The sequence below is a fragment of the Brassica rapa genome, chromosome A03, assembly GCF_000309985.2.
Source record: "Brassica rapa cultivar Chiifu-401-42 chromosome A03, CAAS_Brap_v3.01, whole genome shotgun sequence".
NCBI classification, from domain to species: Eukaryota; Viridiplantae; Streptophyta; class Magnoliopsida; order Brassicales; family Brassicaceae; genus Brassica; species Brassica rapa.
Window position 1 is genome coordinate 7,272,881 of NC_024797.2, and position 26,923 is coordinate 7,299,803.

The window sequence follows — 26,923 nt, forward strand, 5'->3', positions numbered from 1 at the left end:
GTTTGTGTGGTCATGCAACAGAAGTATCTAATGTCCACTGTGAACAATCAGATCTATTTAACGCCGGTAAATATATCTCATGGATTAGTCGGTTGAGTCTCGGTCCGCCGGACATTTTGGAAAATCCAAAGAAAAAGATAATTATGTTCCTTTCATTTCATGAAAATATTATTTTAACATTTTACATAAATAATGAAATGATTAAAATGCATATATTTTTAGTAATTACATTTGTTTAATTAATAATCTTTCAGATGAATAAATTTTTTTATAAATCAAATTTTTTAATAATTAATATTTTAAAATGAGTATAAATTGTATTAAAAATTTAAAGTGGCGTTATTTGTATATTAAAAAGAATATCAAAATGATAAAATTTATAAAACATAAAGGGTATATGTCAGTTAAATATGAAAGGTCTGCCAAATATTAACTGCAATTATTCTTAGAAAAATTATTTTTTTGACGGGGTAAATTTGATCTAATGTATAGTACTATATGAAATAAATCATTCATTTTTACCAAAAAAAATATTCGTAAGGAATATAACGTTTAAACCGTTGTCACATATAGAGCATGGATGGAAAATATCAAAATATAAAGTAAATAAGAGGAAAAGAAAAAAGATGAAAATGAAAAGAAAAAAATGAGAGAGAGAATAAACTAGGTAAACACATTTACTCTTGTTTGAATTGGAGTAAAACTATTAACGTGTTTTATTCTCTTGTAAATAGCAATTAGAGGTAGGAGGAAGAAAAGTGTTTTTACCTGATTGATAAGATTTCAGAATAAATAAGAATAACTGATATTTTTTCTTCAATATTTACTCTAGACATGACTTACAATCACACCCATAATCATGTACGCTGACTAGGTTTCAAATAGTGTACTCACAAGACTTTCATGCTCAATTATAAAGCCGTTAACGTCTAGCATTATGAACTCTTTCTTCAAATCACATTTTGTATGTGCTTCAAATTTCCTATATATATTAAATTATGTAGAATACTTTACAAACGCACTGGGCCAACAAATTTCATATATATACAATATACACGCACCATTGTATACAAATGTCACTATTATACCATATGCAATGGGTTTGTTGAATTTTACTTTCAACTATTGAATACCTGCAATGGATCTGTTGAAAACCTAAAAAAATGAGGTGGATTATTTGTTGTTGAATATTTTCTACATGTTGAAAGTATTTTATGTAAGATCCACTATGTTGGTTTTGCTTCACTTTAAACTACGTTCGGGAAAAAACATAATCGAATATGAATATAAGCAAATTTCTTTTAAAAAATAAAAGATTATATATTGATATATGTATAACTATTTTATTGGTTGTTACATCCTAATAACTTGAGATTAATTATTTTATATCAAATAATATTTTTGTAGAAATAAATTATATTAAAATTTATTATTTTTGTGTTCCTTAAATAGAGATTAGGTTTTTTTATTTTGATATATAAAAGTCTATTTTTAATCTTTTATATTAAGTGGAACATAAATATTTTTTATTAAAAATTTACAATTTATTAAGTTTTAGTTATTATAGTTTAAAAAAAATATTTTTCAATTTTTTGCTTACAAAATATAATTATAAAAAGGAAAATATGAGATAAAATGGTGGATTATAGTGTTGTATTTTATTAAATAAATTATCGTAAATATAAAAATAAGAAAATATTAAACTAATAGGTGGATGAAATAAAAGATGATGTGTAAGCCTAAATTATGGTGTTGAATAAAGCCACCTATTGTACATAGCCTTAGTAGTCGTGACTTGAATCAAACATTAATGAAGTCTACATCATCAACAAAAGTCTAGCAATAAGGAAAAAAAAAGCATGCCAGACAGTATTTTTTGTGGCTTAAAGCAAGAAAATAGTGTGACCTTCGTTATATTTTAACGTAAAAACATTTAGTGTTAAACTTTGTTATAATTATTAATAAAAATACATTATTATTATTATTATTATCATATTTTGTTGGAAACAATTATTTCAGTCTGAAAAACTTTGAATATTTTCTGAAAATTAATTACGTGATAACTCTTTGTGGTTTGTCAAGTAAACAAGACAATGAATGAATGAATGAAAATACACTAACAAAACATTCTTAAAGTTTTATTATGAAATATATATAAAACTATACAAAGAAAATTCTAAAAATATTTTGGGTGAAATAAGTGCTTTTGTTTTTACAATAAAATGTGCATATGCAACTTGATAGAATAGATTTCCAAAAGAAAATTTTATTTTTGAAAAGATTGTATAAAATTATTTAATCTGAATTTATAACTAAGAGGAATATTTATTTGTATAGATAATAAAAAGTTAGCTGAAAATAAATGATAATAACTAGTTAAAAAAGAAAATAATGTAATAAAACAATCAAAATAATTTTAAATATTAAATATCAGCAATATTAAATGATAATAAATACTAGATTTATTGGGGTTTTCCAAGAAAGAGACATATTGACTGATTTCATAATGTCATTTCACTAAAATAATATTCTATCCGTTTCACAATTATTTATGTTTAAATTTTTTATATATATTAAGAAAACATATTTTTTTATGAAAATGTATTAATTGTGATTATCTATTTGACACAATTTTAAGTCAGCATAAATTAAATAATCACAATTATTTTTTTGAATTTTATAATTAACAATTATTATGTGATAAAATATGGATTAAAAATGTAAAAATGTATTTTTGAAACACATTTTTCTAAAACATGGATCGTGTTAAAACATGTGGAGTATTAGAAGTTTAATTAAAAAAAATGTCAAAGTGATATCTTTGTAAAACATAAAGAGTATATTTCAGTTAGATATGTAGGTTCTGCCGAATAGTAATGCAATTATTTTTTGTAGAAGACTTAATATGTTGACAATCAAGCCGAGTAATTACTTCAACCGATAAGGTTTGAGTTATGGTAGATAAGGTTTAAAACTGTATTCAAATTTTGGAAACAATACGAATATACGATTAGAGAGTACCCAATATTGGTCAAATATACAAAATAGCTAAAAACACTGAGAAAAAAATCAGTTAAAACAAAACACTGAGAAGAAACATTTTATAAAAGATCTTCAAAATCTATGAATAATTGGATGGGAAAAATACTAATAAGTCTCTGTACTTGTGGTTGTGGGGTGAAAAAAAAGAAATAAAAGAAATAGTATGTGTCTTTTATATAACCAGATCTCTCTCAAGTCCGTAGAAAGAAGAAGAAAAAACTTAAATAAGTGAGCCACTAAAAAACTCTCTCAAGTCTCAACAGTCAACACTGGCACTAAAATCAATGGGAGAGGTTTGTATTTCAAACTTTCAGATTCACAAATCCAAACACTATTCCTAAACTTTTTTTCTCCTTTTTTACCATTTTCAGGAAGATAAGAAGAAATCAGAAGAGAAAATGGAGAAAAAAGCTGAAGAGCCACAAGTGAAAAAACCAGATGATAAGAAAGAAGAAGAGAAGAAGAAAGAGCCACAAGAGATTGTTCTTAAGATCTTTATGCATTGTGAAGGTTGTGCTAAAAAAATCCATAGATGTCTTAAAGGCTTTGAAGGTACAACTAAACACATTTCTTTCATATCCATTTGTGTAATGGTTTAGTTAATTTTGGGATAATTGAAAATGTGATTAGGGGTGGAGGATGTAACAACTGATTGTAAAAATAGTAAAGTTGTGGTGAAAGGAGAGAAGGCAGATCCACTAAAAGTGTTGCAGAGACTGCAAAGAAAGAGCCACCGTCCAGTGGAGCTCCTTTCTCCTATCCCAGAGCCTAAACCGGTTTCAGATGAACCGGAGAAAAAAGAGGAGAAACCAAAACCTCAAGAAAAAAAAGAAGAGGTTAAGACTTTTGAGGATAGATTTGTAATTTGAAGAAAGTAAGTTGGTTTTGTGTAATTAACATTAAAATTTTGTGGGCACTGAGAAAAACAGGTAGTGACAGTGGTGTTGAGAGTTCACATGCATTGTGAAGCATGTGCCATGGAGATCCAAAAGAGAATCATGAGAATGAAAGGTTTGTTTTCTTTTTCATCTTCTTATTCAAAATTTTAATTATAATATCCTCAACTGGGTATGACTCCTATTAAATCGAAGTTTTCTCTGACTTCACTTAATTGGGACATTACGTTTTGGACTCTTATGTATGTCATAAGTTGATTCCATCTTTAAAATTGTGTGTACTATGTAGGCCCTTTAAAAAGAGCAATATACAAGACCATGCGTTTAGACCGTTAGAGCATTTCCTCCTTTAAAAAGAAACTCATTCACCAGATTATTTGTTACTATAATCATATATTTTAATATTCACCAAAAAAAAAATAATCATATATTTTAACAAAATTGTCCCGAATATTTTTTTTTTTGTTTCTTTTAGTATTTCAAGGTTACATGAAACTGTAGTGGGTTTGAATAGAGTCAACTAAAGTCAAGTGCTTTGTATTTACTTCACCTATTATATTTCCCAAGGATCTCAAAGTTCTAAACACTTTTTTAGTTAGTTAGTGAATACATTCCTCGTATGCGGAGTTATCTAAAATTCCAGTACGTATGTGTATATGCTAACTATAAGTTTTACAAATTGTTGTTTCTAGAAAGTGTGGATATTTTTATGCTTGATAGATATATACACATAAATGCTATCAACTAATCGAGTTCTAAGTGCCAAAGAATAGCATTGGTTGCTTAAGAATTGAAATTAGTTTTGCGCATTCGATATTTGTAATGCAATTTGAAAGTTCGACTTTCTTCGATTATTAATTCCTTGAATATTGTATTATTAAAAAAAAATAAAGCAACTACCTTTTACTATACAGGAGTGGAGTCTGTGGAACCAGACTTTAAAGCATCACAAGTGAGCGTGAAAGGAGTTTTTATACCGGAAAAGCTAGTTGAGTACGTTAACAAGAAAATCGGGAAGCATGCTGCGATTGTCAAGCAAGATCCATCGCCAAAACCACCGGAGAAAGAAAAAGAAACAAAAGACAAAGACGAGAAGAAAAGGGAAGAAGAACAATACAAAGAAAGCAAAGAGGCTAAGGAAGACGGTGGTGGAGTGGCCAAATCGGCGGTCGGAGATGGAGGTGCTGCAGCGGAGGGAGGTGACAAAGTGGTGGATTTAAAGAAGAATGAATATCAATACCAGCCACCGAGGTATCCTGTGGAGATGTTTGCTTATCCACCACAGATATTCAGTGACGAGAACCCCAACGCTTGTACCATGATGTAGTAAATCGTTTGCTTAAGAAGTTAGAAATTTTACTCTATTTTTGTCGTTAAATGGATTCTTTCTTATTTCAAGCTTATTAGATGATCATGTTATTGTTAGTATTGTAACATAAAAAATTCTCCATGCAGAGATTTGAGCCTCGAAATTGATGGCTTAATCTCACGAATTCGTTTCACTCGCACAAATGACTTGAAAACAAGAATACCCAATTTTTACAACTTATTCATTTGAACTTTCTTAGGAACTCATTGTTGAAGCACTCATGATACAAACTCAATATAAATGCACTTACATGTTTCTAAAAGTCTTCATCTCTAAATAGTAAAAGTAAATACTACGTCATGTTTAAAATGTCCTAATACATTATATACTATCTTTGTGCTTTCTTGCAAAACTTTCAAAACACTCTCAAACAGTTTTTTTTTGCAACTTATCTCGCTGCTTCCTCCATTTGAGATGTATGGATTTTGCTTTTTTGTTCCAAAAAAAAATACTTTTGCTGTTTTGCATGTAGTTTAATGTGTGGAAGTTCGTAACTAATATACACAAACTTTGAGCTTTCCACTGCAAAACCCTCAACACATTTTCCAAACAACTTATGCAACTCATCGCAGTGCTTTGTCTATTAAAGAGATATTTGGGTGTTACATTCTATTAAAAAATTGTTTGGTTTTACAGTTGCGAATACATCTTGCGGTGATGGTTTCTGATCGTTGATATCAACTAGTAAACATAGAGAAAACCTGGAGGTTAGTCATACATCTTTGAGTTTACGAATTCCCAAGCAATTTTTTCTATCACATCATCATGGGATGCTCTCAAAGATCGATCACCTTTTCCAAAATATAATTTTCATTCGTTTAGATACAGTTTTTTTTTTTTTTTTGAGAAAAGGCTTATCGTTTAGATACAGTTTCAACATGTTTTTCAAAATATATTTATTAACATTCATTCATTTGAAAAGCATATTTGTATCTTCAATAATTTTTGTCTTTTTTACGGTATTGTATATCTCAAATGTGTTTACAGATATATGGTTTCATGTGTCTTTCTTCCATGTATCTAGTTGATAAAAAATATTTAATACTTTCAAAAGAAAATGAAAGAAGTATATAAAAAAAAAAATTTGTATATAATTTCTAACAAAAGTGTTTAGCATATATCAGATATTTTTCTAAATATTATAGCATATTAAACTATTTTTACGAGTGTTGCTACAACAAAAATATTTGTATGTGTAATTAATGATAAATCAATATAGTAGGAAAAAAAAATATATATAGTAGGGAAAGCATGGAAAATAACAATAAAGAGAATCCCACCGACATCGGGACTCTATTGGCCGGTGACATGTCGGACACGCTCAAGTTAGAATCTGATACCTCTTGTCTCTTCAGCCCACGTGTCCGGTAACTCATTGAAACTTAAGCCACCAAAATATGTAAACCGGACTAGTAAACTCGATTTTGATCGCCTAGTTATATGAATAAGGCCGTCTCACTAAACCATCAAATTTGGTGTAATTTGATCTTCAATAAAATTCTAAAATTAACACTCACCAAATTTGATGTAAAGCACACCAATAAATAATATAATTTAATTACTATAAAATTTGTAATTAGACATAAATATATTGTATTATTTGTATTTTAAATTTATTTTCGCATAATTAAAAAAATATTTTTTTTAAAATAAATTATTAAATGACTATTATCATTTATCTACGTTGCACGGAAGCTTCATCGGACGTCTGCTTCCAACTTCGGAATCGGAATCGGAATCAGAATCTTGTGGAAGCTTACGGAATCTCGCTTCCAAAACGCTTCTAAAATATTCTTCTTAAAAACATGTTGGAAGCTTACGATTCCGTTTTGGAATCACGCTTCCATTCCTTAAAAAAAACACAATGTTTTATATCAATAAAAATATAAAATTATAATTTTATTTTATATAAAATCTAAATTTTAATAGTATTGAATAGAAAGAATAGAAGTATATAAAAAAAAATTAACAATATAAATTATCTTTATGCATTGAGGGTTTTAATAAAGATAATCATATATTCAAATATATGATGTCAATTAATTATAAAGTAATAAAAATAATTAATATAATAATTTATTTTAAATTTAATTTATGTGTATTTCACAGTTTTAATATGAAATAATTTGGAAACTATTATAAATGAATAGATGCTTTATTTTAAATTTAAACATGTAATTTTTAGTTCTAGATTTTTTAAAAAAAATTTATATATGTATACGCTTCCAATACGTACCCGCTTCCTAACTTTTTTTAAAATCTCGCTTCCGCGCTTCCATACGCTTCCGCTTCCACGTATCCGCTTCCGTTTCCATGTAACATAGTCATTTATCACTTAAAAATAACAAAAATATTAATAATATTTTAGATATTTATTAATTAAAAATAATAAAAATTAAATTTTAAAGTTAAAAATATTAATAATATATAATATTATTTTTGGTGTAAAATTTGGTGTCATTGTTAGAGATGGTAACTATTTTAACATCAAAATAACAAATTTGGTGTTATTTCATTATTGTAGATGCTCTGACAAAACTTTTTTCATCGGTTTGGTATCCAAAATATTGAAATATAGTTGTCCCGGCTTAAACCAGGGGCTGAACCACGTGCCAAACTGTTTTAATGTCTAAGTTTGATATTATAAATAAGAAGATCTCCTTCCATCTTTGGGCGTGTTGGTTAGAAAACAAAAGGGTTTCGAAACTTCTCTTTTATTCTTCCTTTGACTGGTTTGGATTTTTTTTGTGTTCCTCTTACAATGACTAAGCTTTGGACTTTCCTCTCTGCTCTTCATTCCATCGCTGGGTACTTACTTGACTTTTCATATTATTTTCTCGATTTAATACTTATCTCCATCAATTTATGGCTGAATTGTTTTTCTTTTATAATAGCATTTTTATTATTAAAATAACAACGTGATTTCGTGTTTTGTTTACTTTTTACGACCATATGCAGTCCTGTGGTGATGCTGCTTTATCCGTTGTAAGTAACTTACTATTGTTTCTTTGATAAATTCACATTTTGTTTCGTTTTATTTCAATGATTAAATTCAAATTGTTTTTTTTTATATTTATAATATTGGTAAGATATGCGTCGGTGCTAGCAATAGAGAGCCCATCAAAAGCAGATGATGAGCAATGGCTTGCTTATTGGATTATCTACTCTTTCTTAACTCTCTCAGAACTCATCCTTCAATCGCTCCTAGAGTGGTAACAATAATACTAACTATGTATTTTTATTTGTCCTGGAAATAATGTGAGAAACAAAAATTGAATTTTTGTGTGAAAATGTATATAGGATACCGATATGGTACACGGCGAAGCTAGTGTTGGTAGCATGGTTGGTTTTGCCGCAATTCAGAGGAGCAGCTTTCATATACAACAGAGTCGTGAGGGAACAGTTTAGGAAGTATGGCATCCTCAAACCTAAGGTCAACTATTTCATCTTTAACCATTTTCCTATCTTCCTATAGGTTACTATAACGTAAATATATATCTTGAACTCATATAGCATATCCACTTGATTTGAAAATTTATGGTGGTGATGAAAATCTTTGTGAGGGCAAACCTAGTCCTAAATAGGTTGGTCCACATGATAGCTGAGTTATCATCCTTCGAATATGGTTTGGTCATTTTTCCGGATTTGTTTGAGCTTCACTATGTAAGTGCAAGGGCCTTTCATTAAAAAAAAAAAAGAGTCTACTAGGCATGTAACGTGCCAAAATGATAACCGGTTTTTAATACTTAAGGTTCAAACGAACTGGATCTAAAGTGTGATCAAAACGGATTTGGTTCAAGTGCAGCGGAGCAACAATCTATCACTATAATCTTGATTCAAAAAATGATGTCAAATTCAGGGAAACAAAAGCACCATAGGTTGCATTTGCATAAAGGGAAAATAAATAATTATACCAATGAAAACTATTAACTTTCCTTCATAATGAGATTTTTTTTCTTTGCAAAAAGTACTAGAATGGTTGTCTAGGTTTGTAATACTACATGTGAAACAAAAAGAAACACTATTGTATATTGACGGTCTTTTTTTTTTAATTTGGTGTTTGGAATACAGGAACGACACCAGACTGAGTGACTAAAAAGAGAATGCACGGGACACAAAGAGGCTTTAGTGTTGGTTCCTTCAGTCTCTAATATTTGATGCTTTACTTCTGTCTTTCTCTCCTATTTAATTTACGGAAAAATGCGTTTACAAGTTGATGATATGATTGTAATTTCATTTCTTATGAGCCGTCTGCTTGAACCTATGTGAAAAGTTCAGTCTGACGTCAAAAATATTATTTTTAATATATTACCAGTTTAAATTGTTATGCTCGGTTTGTTTCTTTTTATAAGTATGCCATACTTTCTCACGATATGCATCACTTATTCTCAAATCATCACACTGGTGATCTAAAATATAAATGCCAAACAAATCATCACACTGGTGATCTAAAAAAAAGCCATCCAGTCTATTTTTTCTGAACACAAACAAAGTCGTCCCTAAAAGGGCCAAAATTCACTTATGGCTGTACATTTACTCATTTAGTGGTTAGATCTGAGTTTTGAGGCCTGACGATCTCCAGAAAACTTTCTTTACAAGAATTTATATTCAAGTTAGTTCTACAAAGATCTTAATTTACAAGGCTTTAAATTCAAGTCACTTTTAAAAATAATACCATAAACTTTAACATTATATTCCTTGAATTGTTTAAAACTAAATCTTGGTGTACTAGAGGGCTTAACTAGCAGATATTGCGGATTCTTTTCAACTCTCATAGCCATTATTTCTTTTATACATTTCAAATCTCTTTAAGTAATATCTTATAAAGATTTTCAAAGGTAAATATTTTTCTTTACTCCTCTTCTTTTGGGATATATAAAGAAAATACCTAAATTATTTTTATTTTGGGTTTTTAACTGGATTATTCTAATAAAATTTTTGACTATGAAGCGATGATCTAACTTCTTCCAGTTTCATTGTATCTTTGCCAATAATGAACGATTGCACGAAATTTTCAAATAAGTTCGACATAGATACCAACATGATTACTGTAGTGTCTTCATCCTCCACCTTAACATCGATGTTACACATCTCTAGTAGTATCAAATTTAACTTGCCAGGATGGTCGCAAATCTCAATATATATATTTTTGCATATGCAAGGCAAAGAGGCGTTGCTTTAGAAGTAACTTGTTTACAAACTCTCTAACTTCTGTCACAAACTAGCAATAGTTTTCTCATCCGATACTTCGATGATGAACTCATCTGTTAAACACAACCAAAATTTAGAGAATGCCTTTTCTTCCTAAGTATCTAAAACAGCAACATTAGACTTCTTTCCTGACAGCGGCCCGCATATGCCATGGTGTTTCGGAAACGTTTGCAATACTAGAGATTGAAGTTATTTCTCCCATCAAACTTTTCTATCTTCGCATTTATACCAGCCATCTTCTCACCAAATCATAGACCCGAAGCTGTGATGCCACTTTGTTGTTACATACATGAAAATGAACATATGCAAAAACAGATGGATAAAGCGATGTAACAAAGACAAAAAGGTTTAATGTGGTCCAATTTGGATACGTCCACAGAAAAAGTGAGATTTTATTATTATAGGCGATATTAAGCTTATCGAGTACAAATAAAAGTTATTTTGAATACAAAATATATATACACCAGTATCATGCATCTTAATACTTTAGTACATACAACCTCATGGAACTAAACTCACTATCAGGTGTAACATCCACAACAATTTGATATAACACATTTGATGTAATCCAGTATGTATGTACTTGATTCAACATCCATCGCTTAGTTGCAACATCCGAATTCAAGATAAATCAATATATTTAAATAGTCAAACATGCAACTAAATTTTTTATTTTTATTTCTACAACTAACTTATTCTTCAAAAATAAATTGATTTTGGAGAAATTTTTAACGAGGGTGTTAATCAGCCATTTCTAATTATTTCTCTGTTTTACAAATAGTATCATTTGATACTTTTTTGTTACACAAAGATTGACATTTATATTTTAAAGCAATTTATACTTATTTGAAGTTTAATATTAATTATAAAATATATTGATTCTACAAATAGTTTTATTTATCTCAAATACTAGTGGTTAAATAGATTTAATTAATAAAAATAGTAATATATTTTAATATTTTAATCTATATGAAAAGTGTTAAAGTGATGATACTCTTTAGAAGAAGTAGAAGGCTAGTTTGATTCTTTGAAGACAAGACATGTTATTTAAGAAAAGGAAACAAAATATGTTTATTAGTTGTTGGCAAAAAAACATATTATTTGTCGACTTGTGAGTTGTGACCCGTGAAGGAGTAAATGTTGGTCGAAGAAATAGCGCGTATCGGGGAAAGAAAGAAAGAGATGATAAAAACAGAAGAAGATGTTTGTGTAATGCGAACCACGACGTTCACATGCTATGTTTTGCCGTAAGCAAATAAGCATCATATACCTCTTATTTATTACTTTCCAATTTTTTTTTTTGTTATTTACAAGAGCATATTAGAAAACCCTGTCTGTCTTATTCTTATTTTCAAAGAAACAAGGTGACCATGTTTGAAAGCTATTAAAATTGGATAGATGCTATATATATTGCAAACGATTGCTATGTACTATAACAAATTAAAATAAAGATCTTGATAGTTATTGGGAACAAAATAAAATTTTAACCATAAAGTGATAGTTTAGTAATAAAAATCTTGTAGGCGAACTTTGGAATTGCCAATCAACATAGAGTTGATGGCATTCCACTACACTTTACTTTGTGACTATACAAATATAAATTTATTTTATGGTCCATTTGAATAGCTAGAATGAAAGTCCATTTGTAGATCATACCACTCGTTCGTTCACATGGATGCGGAGTTACCAACATGATTTACAGAGTTATCATGAGTCTGTAAATTTCTTGCTGTCAAAAAAAAAAAAAGACCATACCACTCGTTTAGAGATTAGTTTGGACATCTACATGAACTTGAAATATACTAAAGTAAAAAAACAGAGTAAAATTTTGGATAATCAGATGCTTTATACAATTTATATTTAGATTGATTGTGATTTTTTTTTGTCACAGTTTGATTGATTGTAATTTTAATTGGATATAATGACGTTAACAGAATTAGTTGGTATAATTAAACTATTGTTCACACCAAGTGAAATTCAGGCTAACGACAATCTTATGACTTTTTAAAAAGGTTGTGCTCTATCATCTCTAACTTATGTTTGGAAGATTTTCAGTTTTGAAAAATGTAAATGTCAGCTTAAAATTTTCAAATTCTAGTTCCATGAAGAACAAATATTGTTTAATCATACACATTAAATTCTATACTATTTTCAACGATATTAAAATTTTAGTATAATTTGCTTTTCTCAACAACATATCAGGTCTAAATTAGATACCAAACTACTAACATAAACTGATGAGTTACATGTTTAATGTTTTTTCATATAAAATATATAAAAAATTAACTAATGATGCTGTGTATTTTTCATATCATTTCATTTAATTATCATAAATTCAGACTTGTTGGATGGCAAACAAATTGATAAAGAAAAATTGGTTATATACATTAAGTTGTCTATCATTTTTAAATTTTATATTCAATAAAAATATTTTAACATTTGAATTTATGGTTTAGTAATTATTGTTTAAGATTTAGGTTTATAAATTTTTATAAATGTTTTATAAACTATCCTTAAACATTATAAATAATTTAAAAGAGTTAATTTATTTTTTGTCAAAAATTTGAAGTATTTAATAAAATAATTATCATTTAAGGATAAATTTTTAAAATAATAACAAACTTGTTACAAAATTAAAAATTTCGTAAGCAAACTAATAAAGAATTTTTTAATTAAAAAAACGCAAAAGTTAGCAAATGAACAAACAACAATAACAGCTGTCCCTTTGCTCCACTCTCTCTCTCTCTCTAAAGAAGGATATCAACAATTCCTATATTAGGAAAGCAAATAAACAATTAAATTAAGCTTCATTTTTAAACTTAGTAATATATTACTTTTTTCTTCACTTTCTCTTGTGCATTATTGCAGCAGCAGCCACTCTCGTTGTCTCCACTTTCTCTCGCTAAACCCATCAACTCTCTTTCTCACTTGTCAATATTTTGTAGATTTCGCTCTTCTCTTTTTTGAGTTTCTTCTACTGACCATTGGTAGGTGCATGGATTTGGTCAGATTTCTCAACCTTCAAATACCAAGCTTTTCTTATTTTATAATTTATGAATAACATGTTTCATCTTTCTTTAATCTCTGTCTCTTTATTGCATTAAATTCTTGCTTTCAAGTGAGTGACATAAATAAAAAAGAGAGAGGGGTTTTATGATGAAGTGAAACTCAAAACTGCAAGTTTATATATTTGCTTTATTTTTATTTTGTTTTGCTTTCTTCCCATTACATGGGATCTGTTCTAGTTCTATATATCTGCACTTCCCATTTGTTTTTTCAGTACAGTAAGTTTGCCCATTTTGGGATTTTTTAATTTTTTTTAAAAAAAATTCTTCAAAATTCAAGATTAATCGAGTTAAAAAATTTCATGTTTGAAAGTTGAATTTATTGTATCCTTTTCTTAAACCTGTCAATTTAGATTAACAAAACCAAAAGGATAAATCTTGATATTTTTGTTTCTATGTATGTCTTCTTTTAGTGAGTGAAGAAGGAGAAGGAAAAAAGCTTTAAATGGATTGGAACTTCAAACTCAGCTCCGGTTATTTCTCTGAATTCGACCAAGAATCTGTACCGGATTTAACCCCAGTCGATGCATCGATCTCGTTCGGTGGGTCATCCTCACCACCAAGAAGATTGCAGCCAAAAGGAGATTTACCATTTGATCTGAAACTTGGAAGAAACATCGGACACTCCTCTTCTTCCTCCTCCTCCTCTGCTTTTGGCAAGACAGAGAAAGTGATAAGTCTTAGTAAGTTGAAAGAGAGCGCCTCTGAGGCTTCAAGAAGCTCCAAGAGGACAAGAGGGAACAACCAGATCCCGATTTGTCTGGTTGATGGATGTGATTCTGATTTTAGTAACTGTAGAGAGTATCATAAAAGACATAAAGTCTGTGATGTCCATTCTAAAACTCCTGTGGTTACAATCAATGGTAATAATCAGAGGTTTTGTCAACAATGCAGCAGGTAAAAACTGATTGTATTCATATGTTGGATAATGTTAACATCTGTGTATATATTGCTGAGGGTGCATTTGCACATACTACAGTTTTTTTGTGTTATTTTAGCCTAGATTAAAGCCTAATTTTTAAAAAATATATATTTTATTTAAAGAAATGAATTCCAAAAAAAAAAAAATTAGCTCATGGTCCATTTTGTTTTTGAGATAGGTTTCATGGTTTGGAAGAGTTTGATGAAGGTAAGAAAAGTTGTAGGAAACGTCTTGATGGACACAATCGAAGAAGACGGAAGCCTCAGCCCGACCATACCGATCGTACTGCAACTTTCTTCCAAGGTTTTTGCTTTTCTTCTTTTAAAAAATAAAAAATAAATTCTTTTTTTTTTTTGGATCCAATAGACTTAAGAGTCCCTAAGCACCATCTTGTTAACAGGTAGCAAATTGCTGGATTTTTCAAGCTCTCCACACGTGTTTCCAACTACATCTGTTGTGAGTCCGAGCTGGGGAAGCGGTCCTGTAAGCGTAGCTATGGCCAATGGTTCAAGTTACGGGCAGAACCAGAGCTATGTTGGTTCTTTTCCTGCAAAGACAGGCATTACGTTCCCGATATCTTCTTCTCCAAACAGCAGAGGGAAACAGTTCCCTTTCTTGCAAGAAGAAGAGGACAGCTCGAGAATGACGAGTTGCATCCATGACTCTGATTGCGCTCTCTCTCTTCTGTCATCATCTTCCTCTCATTTGCTTCAGCCACAGCCACCACTTTCTTTGTCCCAAGAGACTGTTTTTTATGGGTCCGGTTTGTTTGAGAATGCGAGTGCAGTCTCTGATGGATCCGGTAATGAGGCTGTACCTCTTCCACAAACCTTCCCTCCGTTTCACTGGTAGATAGAATCAGAAAGATGTTTGTCTGCGTCGTCTCGTTCTCTATTCTCTTCTCTTTCTCTCTAGTTTTTCAAAGTTTTGTAATTTATAAGCAGTACACTGTTGTAGCATGATGCAAGTTTCAATAATTACGTTTAAAGCAGAACTTTACTAAATTTTTGGAAAAACATATTGAACCATAATGTGGTTGAATAAATATACTAAGTTTGGTCTATGTCGGTTTAAGTTATGACCAATCATAGACTCACCATCTTCGTCCAGCACATGCTCAGATTTTTAAACCTTTGGATACAGAACATATCCATCTCTTGTTGCCTCCATGGTTACAGCTTATAATGCTGCAACCTTTGAAAATTGTATGGCCGGCTTCTTATCATATTGTCCCCCGACTAATGGTTGGGCTGGAATCCATTTGATGACCAATTGCTATATCACTTCAACCACAGCCTTATGAAGACACTTGCAATTCACATGGTCGTCCCAAGACACGAGGCTTTCTCCACAAAACTCTCAAGACGCAAAATAATCATCACCTTTCTTATTTTTGGCCAAGAAAGCCATTTAAGGCCAACAGCTCTTTCCCTTTATTTTCTTTGATCTCTATTTGATTTTGGCTTAGCAATCTTTGTCTTCAGAGTCTATTTAAGCTCATGGTCGTCCTTGTACAAAGCACTTTCAATCAACCAAAAAGTTTTATAAAAGAAATTGCTTCCTTCTTCAAAGAGTGTATCTTGTCTTTAGTATTTGAGTTATTCATTTGTTGCTCTTGATCACTGGATTAGGATTGTTGTGCGATTCTAGAAATTCTGGTTCACCATTGATTGAGAGAGTCACTCATACCCATTGATTGAGAGAGCCAATTAAAGGTTTCACTGCCATTTTTACCATCAACTATCTTCCCCGAATTTCTTGGATCACTTTGATCACCTTTTGAGAACAAAACTGTGGAGAGATTCTCAATTGTGTATCATCTGACTTAATATATATACTATCTTAAGATCCGCGCAATTGCGCAGAATGAATGTTATATATAAAAATATTATATATATTATTATTTATTTATATTCATTTACATATTATATATATAATTAAATTAGATTAAGCACATAAATCAAAATAATACATCTTGTTTATTTACGATACTTTTTTGGTAAATTAAAAAACAATAATTTTATTTATTTTATATGGTATATAACTAAATTTCAGTGACATGGATATAAATATATAGTATATTTTAATATAAATATTTATTATTGAGAATTTATAATCATATGATAAACACAAAATTTTTAATGTGCGAATTTTTGAATGCAAATTTCAATATTAAAATATGAAGGTTTCAATACTTTTTCAATACAAATTTAGAAATTATCATATTTAAGTATTTTTCTATGTTTTATAGTTTAATTTTAAACTATAATTTTAAACTATATTTAATATATAATATTAATGTCTAGTGAGTGAGACTTCATATTCATACGATTTATGATCATTTGTTTCTTGTTATTACAAAAAAAGTTAAACCATTGATCACAAAATTTTAGTGTGAGACATTTAACGTTTTTAATAATTTGTAGTCGTTTTAAAAATTTAAAAATATAACATATAAAAAAATATTTTTTTATTATATGGTTAATGTGATTGTTTAATATATTTTAATAATCTAAAATTAAACAGAAAAAAGAGCTAAGATACAAAAATTATAATCAAAAATATATTATTCATAATCATTAATTGTCATATATACGTTAATCATATTAGACAATTCTGTAGTTTTTATATAAAGAAAGTACTAAAATATTCTTTTGTACATTATTTATTAATTTAATAGCTAATTTAGTAAAAAGTATAGTATAAGTTAAGATGAACCTACATATTTTTTTAAGAATTCTGAATTTCATTTTCACGGTGACACATTGCTACAAAACAATGTTGTAATGTTAATTAATTAATATACAAGGGATATGATAAAAAAAATTTTAATATCCGACCATCGGCAGTTAAGCTAATGGATTTTTCACGCCTGTTCACTTGGCATATGGGTCAATTTCATGGCGATGGTCAGTACATTAATTTATCTTTGAGTTTAGGAAGACTAGTGTATTGACCTTACAATCACTAAATAAATTTTTTTGTACTTTAGTTTTACGATATCGCAAATGGAGTATGTGTTACAAGGAAACACATTAATTTGTCTGGAGGCAAGAAAGACTTCTTTTATTTTTGATAGAGTTAAAATAATATACATAGTTCTATGTTACAAGGTGTTAGTTAGGTGATAAAACACATTAATTTTTCTGGAGGCACGAAAGACTTCTTTTATTTTTGATAGAGTTAAAATAATATACATAGTTCTTTTTCTTTCCAAAATTTTAATAAAAATATTCAGAGTGAAAGATTAGCTGTCAAGTATAATTTTATCACTAGAATTGATTGGTTCAAATCCAACATAAACTTAACACATTAGAAAAAATAAAAAGAATTTTACATAAAAGACTTTTCCTCAAATTTTGGAATCAGGCATATCATTTTATGAAGTAGACATTGACGATGACCCCAAATTTATATAATTGACCTTATTATATAAGGAATCAAATGTTTGTTTTTTAATTATACAAGTATTAAGATAAATAATGTTTTTCTATACAAAATAGGATAACAAACAAATTCTGGAATGGTTAAGAGCAGAACAATAAAGGAGATCAATATGTTTAGATAATTATGGTTTATAAATTGATTAGCAGTACCTTTATTTATTTTTATTTGTTATCTTTTTCTGAAATTCTGTATCTTATTAATAAAACAGTACTTCACAAAAAATTTCATTTAAATTGTTTATATTGTTAATAAATAAAATTCATTTTTGTAGAATCGAACAACCAAAACAATAAGATGTGTGGCTCATGTTTTTTTGGGGGGCTCATGTTAGTTATGTGAACTAGATAACTCATATCTTGAATTCGTTGTTATTAATTGAAAATTTATGATTGCAAACTTGACAACAATTCTAAACTTTATTAATTCGGTTTATTTCATACAGAATATATATATATATATGATCATATAACAGTCCACATTGAGAACATAATTAAAATTGAAATGCACTTTTATTTGCATAAAACATATTTCTTCAATATTCTATTTAAATAGTCATTTGAGATCTTTTTAGTTCAAATTTGAAGAGTTATTATCTTAAACAGCCGGTGTAGCAGCGTTTACAAAGCACGCACATGTATACTTAATAGAATTAGGATACCATTTGATGCATTGTCCGCCTTTAGCAAAGCCTGAATTTTTGCATGTCTGACTGCAGTTCGGAATCTGTGCGCAAGGACCTATAGGAATTAGCTTACTCCTATCTTGAGCTTCCGCAAGATCTGAGCATATATTTTTAAAAAGAAATTAGGGAGTTATTTAAGAACATGATTTTTTTGTTAGTGTACAATTCAATATCTCAAAGACTTATCCTATAACAAACAAATGTATATACTTTAACCGAAACCCTATATAATATGTTACACTACATACATGAAGGGATATATAATATAATAACAAATAGAAACAAAATAATCAACATATATTGCATACTTAGAGTCAAGAGAATCGCCAAACACAAGAACGCCAAAAAATAACATTTTCTTATTGATATCATTTTGATTTTTTTGTCTTTATTGTTTTAGTTGTTTCTTATGAATATGAAGAGTCTAAAACCTTTCATATATATATTTGAAATATTCTTTAAATATATGGATCCTTTTTGATTATATACTATACTGGAGATGATATGTTTTTGACTCTGACTATTAGTTTTGACTTTTGACATTCCTTACCAAGCAACAAACTATTAATACCTCGAAAAGGAAAGTCAAACTGAAGTAATATAATTTACTAGTTTAAAATTCCTTCACAGAATGATTATTGTATATACAAATTATTTTTATATATTATTATTTATTTTATTTTTTATATATTATGAAATAATATATATATATATATATATTGAATAATTGAGAAACCATTAACTATTGTATATATATTTAAACCAGCGCAAACACATAAACCAAAACAATTACTCTTATTTGTTTAGAATAATTTTATGCTAAATAAATTAAAACAATCACTTTTATCTATTTTATGTGATATATAATTAAATTTATATAATAACAACATACATATATAATATATATTTTAATATGACTATCTATTAAATCAGACTTTCTACTTATATATTTTTATAATTATTTATATATGCTTATAGCAAAATTTCAAAACCAATACTAACAAATTTTCAATGTGTGATTTTTAATAGTTTTAATAATTTATAAAAATTCAATGAAAATTTTGCAATTAAAATTTTAAGTTTTCAATACTTCTTCAATGCAATTGAAATTAAAATATTTATTTATTTTATATGGTATGTAGTTTAATATGTAGATATATATCTGAATGATTATTAAATGAAATTTTCACTCATATGGTTTTATGATCATTTATATATTCTTATAACAAGAAATTTAAATCACTGGTCACATTTTAATGTGGTTATATACTAAAAATCTAAATTTTATTATATGGTTAATGTGATTGTTTACTTTATTTTAATAATATAGAATTAAACAAAATGATTGAGGATAGACAAATTGTTATCAAATACTTATTATTATAAGTCATTATTTGTCAAATATATATTTGAATCACATTAGGTAATTCCGTAGTTTTTTCTAAGGAAAGAATGAAAATATTAATTGTAGATTATTAATTTGATTGTATAATTAGTCTAATGAGAAGTATAATATATGTTTAGATAGATCAACTTATGTTTCTAGATAATTTAAAAAGCATTCTAATTATGACACATGACATAGCTCAAATATTGTAATATTTCTCAAATAATATATTGAAATAATCCAGCTTTGTATATTTGTTACAGACTTTTCTTTTCTTATAAGATTACTTAAAAAAATTTGGTAATTTTTTTATGAAGAGACAAAACAATGTAAAGCTTTAATACAATGCAATAAATTTTCTAAAGATAAATTTATGATTACAAAGTATTAACTTTTTATTTATATTGCGAATTTTTTTCATCATCGTCATTACATTACAAGCAAAAAAAAATCATCACATTGAGCTTAGACTTATAATTGATTATTGTTATTACTAAGTCAATACTCACATAACGCTAATTTATATAATCCTATATTTTATTTACAAAATTAATAATTTCATTGACGTTTTTGGAAAACCATTTTAATCAGTTTTTCCATTATAAATACATATTAAAAACCATTAAAAAATATTTTGGTCAAAAAAACTATTAAAAATTTGTTGACCAAAAAATAAACTATTAAAATTTTATACCGATTGTGCGTACATTGCTAGACATAGTCACATAGATTAATACATGAGCAATTTTCCAAGCTTATCTCGAAGCCTTAGAGAAGTAAGTTGAAGAGATGAACTCAGCTACGGCAAACAATAATACCACTACATGCAATCCAAGAGTCACCTCAGAGGTTCAAAACTTAAAATAGCAGATGGAAAGAAATTCCAAACCGCTAGAATAAAGTGCTTAGACTAACTCAGCTCGAAGCAGAGTACATGGTCCTCCAAAGAGAAAACTCTACTTTGACCGCAGCTAGGGGAACTGGACGAAGGTTCTGAACCCGCAATCAACCCATGCAAACTCTAGATCCCCCGCTGTGACATGAAACATAACTCTCTAAAATCATGTGGGAAATGGAGAGCATGACATAGATGCTCAAGTCACGAATACTACTGATCGTGCAAACTTACATTTGGACAACGATGGCACAGACACAGACACATATACGTAGGTGCATGAAACATTTTTCGAATTTTGTTTCAAAATTTTATTTTGAAATTCAAAAATTTTTTGAAGCTATTTTTTTAACTCTAAGAGTATAAGTGTCTATTTACTTTTTAATGAAATATGTTGGTAATTTTGATCCTTGAAGACTATATTTGTGATAAAAGGGATTTTAGGGTCATTCTAGAAAATTTTGTCTTTCTTTTCAACCTTTGAAATTGTATGTTTTTCAGTGTAAATGGAATAATATCTAAATTAAGAAGAGTTTCACGAGTACATTTTTAACTTAAAAACAACAATATATAAGTAAAAAAAAACTGGTTTATTCATAATAGTGCTAAACAAAAAGGGGGAAGAAAGTTTAATTGATTTTCGATTTGACAGAAGCATAAACGTAGAGATCTGGATCAGTCTCGTAGAAGACAATGTCACCAGTGTCACTGACGTAATGATCTTTCTTAATACTTGCTACCAAACTCTCCACCAAGTGGATCGGTATTGCTCCTGACGTCTTTGGTTCTCTGTAGTATCTTCCCAACACATGTTTAGCTGCTTTTGTCTGTCACATTCCATTTGTTAAAATCACTACATTAGTAATTAATCACCCTTTAATCAAATGGTTTTGATGAAAGTAGCCAGAGAGTGAGATGACTCACAGCATCGACCAAGTGATAGTGAGGGATTTGTGGGAAAAGATGATGGATCACGTGAGTTCCAATGTCGTGATGAATGTTGTTGAAAATTCCGTAATCTCTATCAATAGTTGTTAATCCTCCACGTAAGTAACTCCATTCCTATTATTAATCACAAAACATCAAGAATTAAGATTAATCAAATATACTAATCATTAGTTTTTTGTAAAATACTTGTAATAGTTAATTTAATTACCTTGCCTCTGTACCAAGGCAACTTCTCATCATGACCATGGTGATGCAAGTAAGTGACAGCGTCCAACCACATCACAAAGATCTGAATATTTCAAAAATATATGACAAAAACAAATCATATAGTATATATATTGAATAATAAATATATACCCTTTATGATATACTAAGAAACTTACAATGTAAGGAACGCCGTATACTTTGAGAACTGTGACTGGACCAACGAGGAAGGAAAGACAGATAAGAATTGCCAACATTATGGACCAGCAAGTAGTCGAAGTTGCAATAAGCTTTCTCTCGCTTGGAGCAAATAAACCACTGTATGGGTTAAAATGTGACCCTTCTTTTCCAGGACTTCTGTACCACTGCAGTAAAACCAAACAAAAATAATTATATTGTTTTAAAACACAGTCTAAAATGACTTGTAGTAAATTTTAGGAATTAAAAAATACCAGATAGATCGGGTAAGCGAGCATGGGCAGAGGGACAGTGTATCTGAGCATCCGAGTACTGTGGGGTAAATTCTTGTATAACCTTTCTGGTAACTGAAAGGAACAATTAAAATGAATTTTAGTAATCAAGATTAAGTACTTGGAAAAATAGTACTTAGATATGTATTGGTATATATATTCGTACATATTCATTGCATGCTATGTGTTTATAAGCTTTTGTTTTTATTATTTTTTGTTAGTTTTCAAAATACAGACAAACTATTACGAAATGCCAAATTAGAGAAAGAAAATAATATTAGTATAAAAGTAAATGCATTTAGAGGAGTAAGAAATTCAAAATAAAAGCATTTGCATTAGTGAGTTTTTGACGAGATTTTATCACAAATTATATTAATATATAATTATTATTTTAAGAAAATTTGAAATATTTATACCAAAATCTATTATTTCAAAGACTTTCACATGAGTTTCGCATAAACATGTCTTTCAATTTTTCTAAAAACTCTTTAATTAAGTATTAATAATTTCTTTCCGTTTCAGTTTAATTGTCGTTGTAAATTAATTTCGTTTTAAAATAAGTATTATTTTATAATTTCAATACAAAATTTATAAATAATATTTTCTAATTTATTTTTATTGGTTGAAATATGGTTAGTTGTATAAGTAATTGTGTTTTTATTTTGAAAATGTGCAAAATATTTTTATTAATCTATGTGCATAAATCTAAATCTGCAACTAAAATAAATCGGAGGGAGTAATTAAAAGATTCACCAATACAAATAAGCGTGGTCCGTTGTCACATACCATAATGTATATTTTATTTTACAAAAATGTTACTTCTATAAATCGTTAAAAAGAATCAATTACCGGTTAACTGTGACACTAGCAAACTGTTTTTACTACAGCTAAAAATCAAATTTGACAAGTGGTCGTTCTGGCCTCAAATTTCGAAAAACTAATTATTTTGACAGAAAAATAGAAATTATTAAAGAGGGAAATGTTACCGGAACCCAAGACTCGTCGTTTTCAACATGGCCATGGTTCTGGTGGTGTGTCCGATGGCTTATTCTCCTGCAGCCTCAAATTATTAAATGTGTTTTCATAAAAATTAAATTGTCTATATAGTGTTGCTTTCATGGCAGATTCTAACTATCTCACTCTATTTTTATTTTTTTTGATCAAACAATCTCACTCTTTTAAGTTTAAAGTTACTAGTAATAAATTGACCAAAAAAAAGTTTTCAGTAATAAACTAATTTATTGCCAGGAATAAGTGACAATAATGTCGCAGCAAAATAATGCATGTAAGTCTATTTTCAAAGATATTTGAAGATGATGTTACATTTACCAAACAAAAAATTATACTGTTACTACATAAGACCATCTTTATTGGAGATTTGAAGTCAGTTTCTCATTATTAAAAATGGAGAAATAGAAAAGATTAAAAGATAAAAGGAGTTCCAATAAACAAAGTCATGAATAATTCTTAAAATATCTAACCTTTAATAATTGGTCTAATATTATTTATAAAATGAATATTTAATTATAATTAAATTAGCTGCTGTTCAGAAAAAAATATAAATAAATTATATGCAAAAAACTAATGACCAAGACATAGACCCATTGCATTTAATAAAAAATTTGATTCCTTTTTCCTTCGTTGCTAAAGATTTGATGCTTTTCGACAGGAATAAGAAAAGCTACCTCACATAAATAGTCATATTCTCACATGCATTATTTAATTATAAAATTGTCTCTAGCCAAAAAAAAAAAGAACGAGCAATGAATAGATTTTCAGTTATCAGATTACATTTACCAACTTGCACCAAGTATACAAATGCAAGTTTAATAATTAATAATATAGTAAAAAGGGTTAATAAGCTGACTTACCAACCATGGTAAGGAACGAGGATGAAGGAATGAAGAATATGGCCAACCACACTATTCAGCAGAGGAATGTCTGAGAAACTCCCATGTCCACTGCCATTATTCAATTATATTTCACATCATTATTCATCATATACATATATATCATTTATTGCACTATTTATTTAAACTTTCCATGTTTGTTTTAAACACTTCAACAAGGTAATGACGTGTCACATTTCTAAATCTCGAAATAGATTGGAAATACACCAAAATAACAAAGAAACAATATTATCTTTCTTGTTTAAGAAAAATAATAGATATTCTTGATATTATACTTTAATTATAAGTTGAGAGATCCATAAAATGCGGAAGCAGTAGTAATTATAGAAAAAAAAGATGTGGTGTTGTAACGAGTCGTACGACCGATGAAAGGTGGTGGTGGAACAATGATTTAAAAAGAAAATCTAAAAAAAAAAATCTTAGATCTTCAAAAAATGAACATCAAAAGAATCATTTTACGAAGTAACTGACAAACAATACTCGTAGAACGTGCATTCAATAAATCGATGCAATGCAAAATGGAAGAAACTTTACCAGTCGTGGCCGAGGACGAAGATGGCCCAGAAAAGGGTTCCTTGGGCGACCCAATAGAGAGGACAGAGGAACCAGCTATCAAAATACACGGCGGCAATGGCCAAAGCCGCGACGGCACAAATGTCTCTGGCTACGTAGCTCATAGATCTCAAAGGACTTTTCACCCAACAATGCTTAGGAATCGCAGCCCTTATGTCCCCGATCTTAAACGGCGGTTGTGCGCTCGGATCAAACCCTTCTTCCTTCCGGGCACCGGCATCTCCGTTCACATTGGTGCGTTGGTCCATAGCAACAACCATCCTGGGAGAGAGAGAGATTTGGAGGAGGATTCTCTCTCTATAATTCAAAAAAAAAGAGAGTGTGGGAAGTGGAATGTGGTGAAGAAAGGGTTCGATGTATTTTGAGGTCTGAAGTTTCTTTATATAAAGGGGAAGGAGGATGTGTAAGTCTGTAGACATTGATTGAGATACTCAAAACTGTTTTTTTTTAATAATTATATATTTGTTGAAAAAAAAAAAAATATATATATATATATTTAAAGAAATAATTATATATTAAAAAAAGGATAATTTGCTGTAATTTTAAATGCAATGGGTTTGTTACTTTGTTACATCGTTCTATTCAGTGAAATTAAATTAGAAAAATATGTATGCGAAAGTAAATATGTAAGACCTTTTTTATGGACCAGGGGTGTCCTAAATCTAAGACTAATCATAATAGAGTGTTTAGCCTGTTTTTCAGGCAACAGATAAATCCGTTGTTCTACGTGAAAGTTTTATATTCACACACCCTTTAACCATGTAAAAGACAAATCTGAATGATAGATTTCAAATCGATAATGTCTAACACTTTCGTATCACACAACCATATCCATATGGTTGAAATATATAAATCCTTATATTTTTATATTTTGTCTCAGATTATATTACTTTTAGACATAAGTATCCAAATGGCTATTATTCTATGGTATGAAAAAACAATATGAAAATTTGAACCTGAGAATTAAACTGTTTTGAATTCGACATAAGTATCCAAATGGTTATTATTCTATGGTATTTCAGATTTTAGTTTTTACCCAAATCAAATTCTAACGGAAATCGAAAAAAAAACTCAATTTTTTAAAAATCTTAAAAAACAAAATGAGTCAATTTTGAATCATTATTCAAAATACTTAAAGATCCAATAATTATTCAAAATACTTAATGAACTATAATATTTAATTTATAAAATTAGTAATTTATCAAAATATCATACTTAGATTTATATATTTTAAAATATGTTTATATGTAAAATAAAAGGAATAGATTTTTTCGTGAATTATATATTAATTAAGTTTTGTAAACTTAGCTCTCATAGTGTTTATTAAATTATTTGACATATATATAATATGAATCACATAATGTTAATATTTTTAAATATATAATTATAAAATACTTTGAAGTGTTGAAAAAATTAGAATTAGTTTCATTTTAAATAAAAACCATACATAACAATATTTTTTTATGTTTATATAATTTTTATACATCAGTTATTAATTTACAATTGTAATGAGACAATATAATTTAATGATTTTTTTTATAAATGTTAATTTTTTGAATATTAATTTATTGAAAATATTAATTTATTGAATACTAATTTATCGAATATTATATTTTTTTACTGAAGATTAAAATATTAATTATTGAATATTAAAAATATTAATTTATTGAATACTAATTTATAAAGGTTCTATAGTCTGTTAACTCAAATATTTCTCTAACACTGCTAAATAAGCTTCTCGCTTATTATACACGTCTCTACGTGTTTATCTATAAATCGTGTACGTCGAAAGGAATCATTTCGTAGATACCCACGATGTTACCCAAGTTCAAGAATTAAGAAAACTATCTATCATTACGCTACTCACCAAAAATAATATGAAGAGTAGGCCCGGGGAATATG

The 26,923-nt window shown here is 28.6% G+C and overlaps 5 protein-coding genes across 7 annotated transcripts; 3 read left to right on the forward strand and 2 right to left on the reverse strand.

The window, feature by feature from the left end:
• Positions 1–3,077: 3,077 nt before the first annotated feature.
• LOC103857273 (heavy metal-associated isoprenylated plant protein 7) lies at positions 3,078–5,396 on the forward strand. The gene is made up of 5 exons (XM_009134448.3): positions 3,078–3,335; positions 3,414–3,594; positions 3,673–3,878; positions 3,972–4,053; positions 4,853–5,396. The coding sequence occupies exons 1-5, from the start codon at positions 3,327–3,329 to the stop codon at positions 5,263–5,265; spliced, it is 891 nt and encodes a 296-aa protein (XP_009132696.1). The 5' UTR covers positions 3,078–3,326; the 3' UTR covers positions 5,266–5,396.
• Positions 5,397–7,646: 2,250 nt separating this feature from the next.
• LOC103857274 (HVA22-like protein e) lies at positions 7,647–9,635 on the forward strand. Its single transcript, XM_009134449.3, has 5 exons — positions 7,647–8,115; positions 8,266–8,292; positions 8,397–8,519; positions 8,608–8,740; positions 9,379–9,635. Exons 1-5 carry the CDS (start codon positions 8,069–8,071, stop codon positions 9,397–9,399), a joined length of 351 nt encoding a protein of 116 aa, XP_009132697.1. The 5' UTR covers positions 7,647–8,068; the 3' UTR covers positions 9,400–9,635.
• Positions 9,636–9,890: 255 nt separating this feature from the next.
• LOC103857275 (squamosa promoter-binding-like protein 13A) lies at positions 9,891–15,523 on the forward strand. Of its 3 annotated transcripts, none has more exons than XM_009134451.3 (4): positions 9,891–13,505; positions 13,997–14,480; positions 14,684–14,808; positions 14,906–15,509. In XM_009134451.3, exons 2-4 carry the CDS (start codon positions 14,029–14,031, stop codon positions 15,355–15,357), a joined length of 1,029 nt encoding a protein of 342 aa, XP_009132699.1. In that variant the 5' UTR covers positions 9,891–13,505; positions 13,997–14,028; the 3' UTR covers positions 15,358–15,509. The 3 variants fall into 3 exon arrangements, with proteins under 3 accessions (XP_009132699.1, XP_009132698.1, XP_009132700.1); XM_009134450.3 differs by having other exon boundaries at positions 12,261–13,522; positions 14,906–15,523; XM_009134452.3 differs by lacking the exon at positions 9,891–13,505 and adding an exon at positions 13,531–13,802 and having other exon boundaries at positions 14,906–15,523.
• Positions 15,524–18,349: 2,826 nt separating this feature from the next.
• Positions 18,350–19,096, reverse strand: LOC103857277 (putative defensin-like protein 31). The gene is made up of 2 exons (XM_018657506.2): positions 18,943–19,096; positions 18,350–18,731 (listed from the first exon to the last, which is right to left on the reverse strand). Exons 1-2 carry the CDS (start codon positions 19,004–19,006, stop codon positions 18,547–18,549), a joined length of 249 nt encoding a protein of 82 aa, XP_018513022.1. The 5' UTR covers positions 19,007–19,096; the 3' UTR covers positions 18,350–18,546.
• Positions 19,097–21,419: 2,323 nt separating this feature from the next.
• LOC103857278 (acyl-lipid omega-3 desaturase (cytochrome b5), endoplasmic reticulum) lies at positions 21,420–25,450 on the reverse strand. The gene is made up of 8 exons (XM_009134453.3): positions 24,983–25,450; positions 24,410–24,499; positions 23,525–23,591; positions 22,521–22,613; positions 22,248–22,433; positions 22,073–22,153; positions 21,841–21,978; positions 21,420–21,743 (listed from the first exon to the last, which is right to left on the reverse strand). Exons 1-8 carry the CDS (start codon positions 25,438–25,440, stop codon positions 21,546–21,548), a joined length of 1,311 nt encoding a protein of 436 aa, XP_009132701.2. The 5' UTR covers positions 25,441–25,450; the 3' UTR covers positions 21,420–21,545.
• Between the last annotated feature and the right edge of the window lie 1,473 nt (positions 25,451–26,923).